Source organism: Anas platyrhynchos, chromosome 1 (assembly GCF_047663525.1).
Source record: "Anas platyrhynchos isolate ZD024472 breed Pekin duck chromosome 1, IASCAAS_PekinDuck_T2T, whole genome shotgun sequence".
NCBI classification, from domain to species: Eukaryota; Metazoa; Chordata; class Aves; order Anseriformes; family Anatidae; genus Anas; species Anas platyrhynchos.
Genome location: NC_092587.1, coordinates 28,310,428 through 28,316,711, shown reverse-complemented (window position 1 = coordinate 28,316,711; position 6,284 = coordinate 28,310,428). Strand labels below are relative to the sequence as shown.

Here is a 6,284-nt window from a genome sequence, read left to right as displayed (position 1 = left end):
ATGTAAAAAAATGAACGGAAAGGTTACTTTTGTAGCATAATAATTACAGCCTTTGCCATGGTAACAGATCTATTACAGTTCTTCCATGCTTTATCTTATCCATCATGCTTGATCTTATTAGAAATGGTGAACTCAACTCCATACTCCATTCTCACAGAGCTGATATAAACAGCTTTTTGCAAAGAGGAACCAGGGCTTCAGACTGTATCTAGTCAGTACACAGAGTCATTGGGCTAGTCCAGGGGTAGCTCCTATGGCAAGGGAACACTGATTGCCAACTACACTCATGATGTGCTCCAGAAATCCCAGGGAGCATCCTGGAGGTGCCATATGCTTCCTGTCACACCAGGGTCAAGTCACTGACCGTGACTTCCACTTTTCCCACTCATAGGATAAAATGGGCATGCAAATATTGATATCTATAAGCATATCAGGGCTCTTAGATGGAAGATGCCACAGAATTGCTGAATCTCCCTATAGTATTACAGCAGCACCAGGATTTGTCTGAGTGGGAGAAGGGGTTCACAGCAGTTTTATCGGTCTTAACACACCCAGAAAAGGGTGTTAGGAACTGGAAGCAGTGTTTGCATTCCTTTCTCAGGTACCTCTGCATGCAGCAGGATGGCAATGCCCAGCTGCCGTGCAGCACCTGAAGGCAGCAATGAGCGCTGAAGGACGTCTGTCCATTCACGAAAGGACTGTAGGTTGGCTGCAAAATGATTGTGGGATGCCTGTGTTTGAGCTACGCTGTTGTTAAGGCACACGGTAATCACAGGAGTCAAAAGCTATGTTCCCGACTTACAACTTTCCTGCGCTAATGAGAGGGTAGGTTGTGTTTGTTAAGAGGTGGGCGTTGTCAGGCTGGTTTTGCTTTCTGCTCTGAAGACAGCCACTAATGGTATTAGCTTAGTGCACAAACTGCTTTGTGCACCGAGCTGAAGTCCCCAAAGAACTAGAACCCTGTTTTCATAAAATGCTGGGATAAAACAACCTCCTTTGAAGTCTAAAAAATGTATAATTCAAATAACTATAAAGCATTAGAACAATTTTTCTTTAGGAAAAAAAAAAAAAAAAAAGAGAGAAAATGGTCCTTTATGTGCTTTGGGTCTCCAGCTAGAAAACTGCCATAAATGGCTTTTCTGGTACAAAGGCAACTACATAATAGTAATGTTCAAAATTTGTAGTCTAAAGGAAAAATAAATACTTCAAGTTTCCCTGGTACCAGAGAAAACAGGCTTCTTCAAAATTGCAAGCTGTCAGATTCAAAGTAAGAGGGCCAGCCTCTTAAAAAGCGCTCTTAAGTAACTAATATTGAAATGAGGTAACTTTTACATGTAACAGTAACAGGACAAAGAAGTACACAATTTGTTCAGAAAAGACATCTTACCAACACCTAAATTTGTAAGTCACCTAATGGAAGCAAAAGTATGGAAGAAAATATTTAATATAAGGAATTGCAGCACTTTCAGTCATTTCTGTCATCCCTGTTTTCCTTTTCATAACAACTACTCATCAAACTGGTAACAAATCATATGTGAAAGTTTATTAAAACAGAAGAAAAAGAGGGATATCCAATTTTACACTCAAGTCATTGACAAATGCAAGTTGCCAACAATAAAGCTCTGTCAGAGCCTAGGGAACGCCATTGTGCTGTGCAAACACCTTTCAATGGAGAACATAAAGCTTCAGGCAAACACCACAGTTCCTCGTATCCCTACAGCCTGACACTAATTATTCTGCTAAAATTTCATTCTCCTGGAGTGAAACTGTTGCACAGTCCTGTGAAACCATTGCCAGGGATCTTTTCAATGTGAAGATAAAGGAATCTGAGAAAAGCTGCTTGTGATAAAATGTATTCTGTTGAAAGAGCATTATTTAATATTCTATTGAAAAATTGGCAGACTTCTCAAATTTGGGGAGATACAAAGTGAATTGAGTTTGTCATTTTTTTTTATTTTTTTATTTTTTTTTATCTTTTGTTTTGAAAGGGTATTAATGGTTTAGCCAAGCTCTAACGCAGATCACACATGATGTGTGCTTGCATCTACCCAGTCAAAAAAAAATCACATATTGGACCATCTACTGCTCCAGGGCAGCCTTTGAAGGTGACACCAAAGCTCCCTGTTGGGCTGTAAATTTCATTCATAAGTATGAGAATGGTGCACCGCATCCCATTGTGGTGTTTGGAAGTCACAAATGGAGTTTGAGAAGAGCTACATGGAAAGGCTTACATTTCATCACAGCAACTTTGTGACCATTATTATTCCTGTAGTTTGAGAGCAGAAACCACCATTCCTGCAGCTTGCTGTGTTGAGTTCTACAGTTTCAGCCCCACGAAATTTTGGAAGCTTTAATTTTACCTTCCTCCTGCTATCAGCCATGAGACAGAGAAACACAAGTTGCAAGACTGAAATGAACAAGGCTTCTGCCTCCTCAGAAGCTAGAGAGGGAAGTCAAAACGGCCACAAATGGCATACAGAACATAGAAATCTTAGAATTTGTAGAACATGATCTGCCCATCCAATTACTTACGTAAGACCTACTTGACAATTCTTCTAACTGTTGCTTTGTGCTCTACTGAACAGAAACATTTACACAGAAAAGGGAGAAACAGTATCAAAATATATAACTTTGCATCACATTTAACCTTTTTCCCCAGCTCCAAAAGATAAAAGCCAAGATTTCTAGCAAGAGTGGCAGTACCCACAAAACAAGATCTGAAGGAAATTCTGTGAACTGTGGAGAGTTCACCTTCCTACGCTGCTTATTCCGCTGCTATTTATTTGCTTTTATGGACTATATTCCTTGCATCAAGCTGACAGCTAGAACAACCTAATAAGCCAGAGGGATTTGTGGTAGAGATTCTTGGCTGTACCATTTCCCCTTTGGTACTAAAAGCAATAAGTGGGTTCTAGATATGCTACTGAGTAGATTCTTTCAACCACATAACACAATCTGACTGAGTATGAATAGGATTTTGCATCAGGATTGTTTACTTTGGTTTTGGTCCTTCCATGGAACTCCAATGTATCAGTAAATAAGAAGCCTAAATGCTTAGCTAATAACACTAAGTTTGTCATAAGGATGATGCTCAAGAACAACAGATCTGTTGACTAAAACCAGGATTTTAACAAAGCAAATGGTTTCCATATTACAAAAGAAATGTGAACAACTGCCTTGATATATTTCTAACAACCCTCTAATGCAGAAACACTACACATAATTCCTCAGTAAAATAGCTAAATCTTCATTTTTGGGAAAAAAGTAAAAAAGAAAAAATTTTAAACCTTGTGTGCTTAAAGGAAAGCTGAGTGCAAATAATAAACATGTGGCAACAAAACATAACCCTTATTTGATTTGATTTACATGCAAAATTCATGTTAAAGAAAATTAATGGTCCCATTCTGCTAACAAGAACTCAGCCTACAGAAGGGGCACATTCTAAAATAAAAACACAATAGAATGAAGTTTTCCATGTTTTCTTAGCTCTCCCAAATCTTGTCCCTGTGACAGCAGAAGTAAGTTGTTAGGTACTAACTGTCATTACAAAGAATGTGAGCACATGCACACATGTCAAAGCAGCCTGCTCGCTAGTTGTCTCGTTAGAGGTATTTCCAAAGCTCTGTCATCCTGACTGGAAGACTAATAGCTGCTTCCACCTGATTAACCCCTGAAACCAATATTGCGGACCTTGTTGATAGTCTCCCTCACACATTTCATTTGCAATCATTTACTGTGAACCACTCTATGGTTTTCCTTCCCCATTCAAACAGTTTTTTAACCTCTGCTAAGGCAGTATTTAATCACAAGCAATGTAACATCACCTTACAGTCATGAGGACGGGATCCTACAAATCCCTTCTACTGAGTACAATCTCGATCTGCTGTATTGCACAGTAAGAGGGGTTTGCAGAATTACCCACTACAAGTTTTAGAAAGCTATCCAGAACTGGAACACAGTGTTAAGTCCCAGACCTCAATCCCAAGCAGTATTTGGAAATACACTTCATTTGAGCATCTTCTTGACATCATTGCTGTCCATTTCTTTTCCTGGCATACAAGCCGAGGCAGGCACAGAATCCAATGACGCTGACAGCGAGGCCCAGCAGGAAGGCAATCGTATCTCCTGCATCCATGGCTTCAACCGCTGGCAGCACCAGCAGCAGCGAAGCGAGGGCCAGGAAAAGTTTTGAGGTGCTCCCGGTAGAAGACATGCTGCCGACCCCACAGGGAAGTTAAACGAGGGAAGTGCTGGAACGCAGGGACGTCTGAGGTATCTACAAGGAAAACAGAAGGAACGTGACAGGATTTCCCTTGCTGCCCCCTTGGATTCTCCCCCAAAAGCCAACCAATGTGACTGCTGCATTACAAGTATCTGCACAGGATGTAGGTCATACAGGTTTTATCTTCACAACCAACTGCAAAAATGAATCACTTAATATGAGGAAACGAGAGGGTTTGCAACTCTTTTCACTTCCTTTTCCACTCGGCGAAAATAAATCTCTCAGTCTCATCACGAGGTCAGGGCAGCATGTGCTCCGCTGTCTGCGGTGGGAGTGCCTGCTTACCCCAGGCCGTGCCTTTTCCACCAGGGGCCTTTTCCTCTCGGTTTTCTACCTTTTGGAGTTGGCACAGCCTCTGTGTACGTGGGGCAATGGGTATGTGCTCTGGAGGTCGTGGATTTAACCTTCAGTCCTTCTTCTGAGCAAGTTCCCTGTGCATACGCTCGCTGTGGAACAAATACCCTCTCTGTTTGCACCAGAACCAGTTTGAGGCCACCACGAAGAAACCAAGGCAATAAAAAGCCACGCTGCTCGCCCCGGGGCCACACAAGCACCTCGGGGAGGGCGCATGGGCGCCAGCAGCAGGAACCCCAACCCACGGGGGAGGCCGTGGGGCACTCCCACAGCCCCTGCCCTCAGCGGGACGCCCCCCCCAGCCGCCCACCCGCCGCGGGACCGGCCGCGTCGCCCCCCGGTCACCTCCCGGCGCAGGGCAGCGCCGCTGGCTCCGGGCTGGGAACGTCCCCGCTCAGCTCCCCGCGGGGCCGGCCCGCGCCGCCTCGCCGCGCTGCCGGGGGCCGCCGGCCGCCATCACAGGAAGGGGCGGCGGAGGGGCCGGAGCCAGGGGCGGGCGTGACCCGGCCGGGCCGCCTCCTTCTTCTCCCTTCCCTTCCTTTTCATCCTTTCCCTTCCCTCCCGGCACGCAGCGCCGCGGCGCGGCCCGGCTCCGGCCCTCCGCCGAGCCCCGTGTGCCTGCCGTGAGGGAAGTCGCCCTCCCGTGAGAGCCGCCATGGCGGCGGCTGTGAGGGGGCTCACCCACACCTGGCACGGGGAGCCGGCTGCGGGGCGGCATCGAGGCGGAGTCAATAGAAACGCGATCGGGCTGGCTGTCCGCTCGTCTCCCTCGAAACGATTAAATAGCACGAGCTGCGTTCAGTCCCACTGCAGCCGCTGCCCGGTTCACTTCCACCGTGGTACCAAGCAGTGGTGGGTGCCACCATCACAGCCCCAGCTCAGCAGGGCTAGGGCGGTCTGACGGGCGCACGGCGCCTGCTGCAACGAAACAGGCAGAAAGCAAGGGGAATCGGGCGTCACCTGAGCTCACCCCCGGCATCCAAGTCAAGCTTGACCTATTTTGCTTTAGACAATGGTGCTTGTGGAAGTACTGTGTTGCAATGTAATATCATTTCATTACGTTGAACAGGGCTAAAATGGCTTTTTTTTTGTAAATGCCACACCACTGTACATGTAAATGCCACTAGCTATACCTCACTAGTTCCTAATCAAAGCTTAAGCACTTGTTTTTTAGTGGAAAACGTGTGTGCTTATGTTTGTATAAAAGACATATAAGCAGTTATTATGAAGTGTGTGTCTTTGGAACAGGCATAGAAATAACCAGACATAGCTGTGCTAATACAAAAAAAAAATCGTAAAAACGTAAAATTGACCAGGAATTTGTAATGTGTTATGTAAAGCATTAATTCATGATAACCCACGTTGTCACAATGTTTCCCTGCACTCCTGCAAGAAAACAGCTTCCTTAATCATTTCTTTTGAAAGAAACAATCTCTGATGAGCTTCTTAAGAACATTAGAAACTCAGATAAATTGTCCAACATACGTATAGCTTTGCCTCTGCCTTATATAACTTCACTACGATTGCCCTTGAGCAACCATTCATCATGCTTATAAAAACTTTGTAAGTCTGAGCTGGGATATTACTGTTGTGCTGACCATAATTACTTTATTGCTGCTAATGCTTTCCTCATCTGTCTGGATCCATC

The 6,284-nt window shown here is 44.8% G+C and overlaps 1 protein-coding gene across 2 annotated transcripts; it reads right to left on the bottom strand.

The window, feature by feature from the left end:
- Window positions 1-1,521: 1,521 nt before the first annotated feature.
- Window positions 1,522-5,471, bottom strand: SMIM30 (small integral membrane protein 30). 2 transcript variants are annotated; one of them, XM_027457452.3, is made up of 2 exons: window positions 5,324-5,471; window positions 1,522-4,276 (listed from the first exon to the last, which is right to left on the bottom strand). In XM_027457452.3, exon 2 carries the CDS (start codon window positions 4,211-4,213, stop codon window positions 4,028-4,030), a length of 186 nt encoding a protein of 61 aa, XP_027313253.1. In that variant the 5' UTR covers window positions 4,214-4,276; window positions 5,324-5,471; the 3' UTR covers window positions 1,522-4,027. The 2 variants fall into 2 exon arrangements, with proteins under 2 accessions (XP_027313253.1, XP_027313249.1); XM_027457448.3 differs by lacking the exon at window positions 5,324-5,471 and adding an exon at window positions 4,982-5,152.
- Window positions 5,472-6,284: the final 813 nt, after the last annotated feature.

Coding starts and splice junctions, on each gene's coding strand:
- SMIM30 (XM_027457452.3), bottom strand. CDS start 4,213: ATGTCTTCTACCGGGAGCACCTCAAAACTTTTCCTGGCCCTCGCTTCG.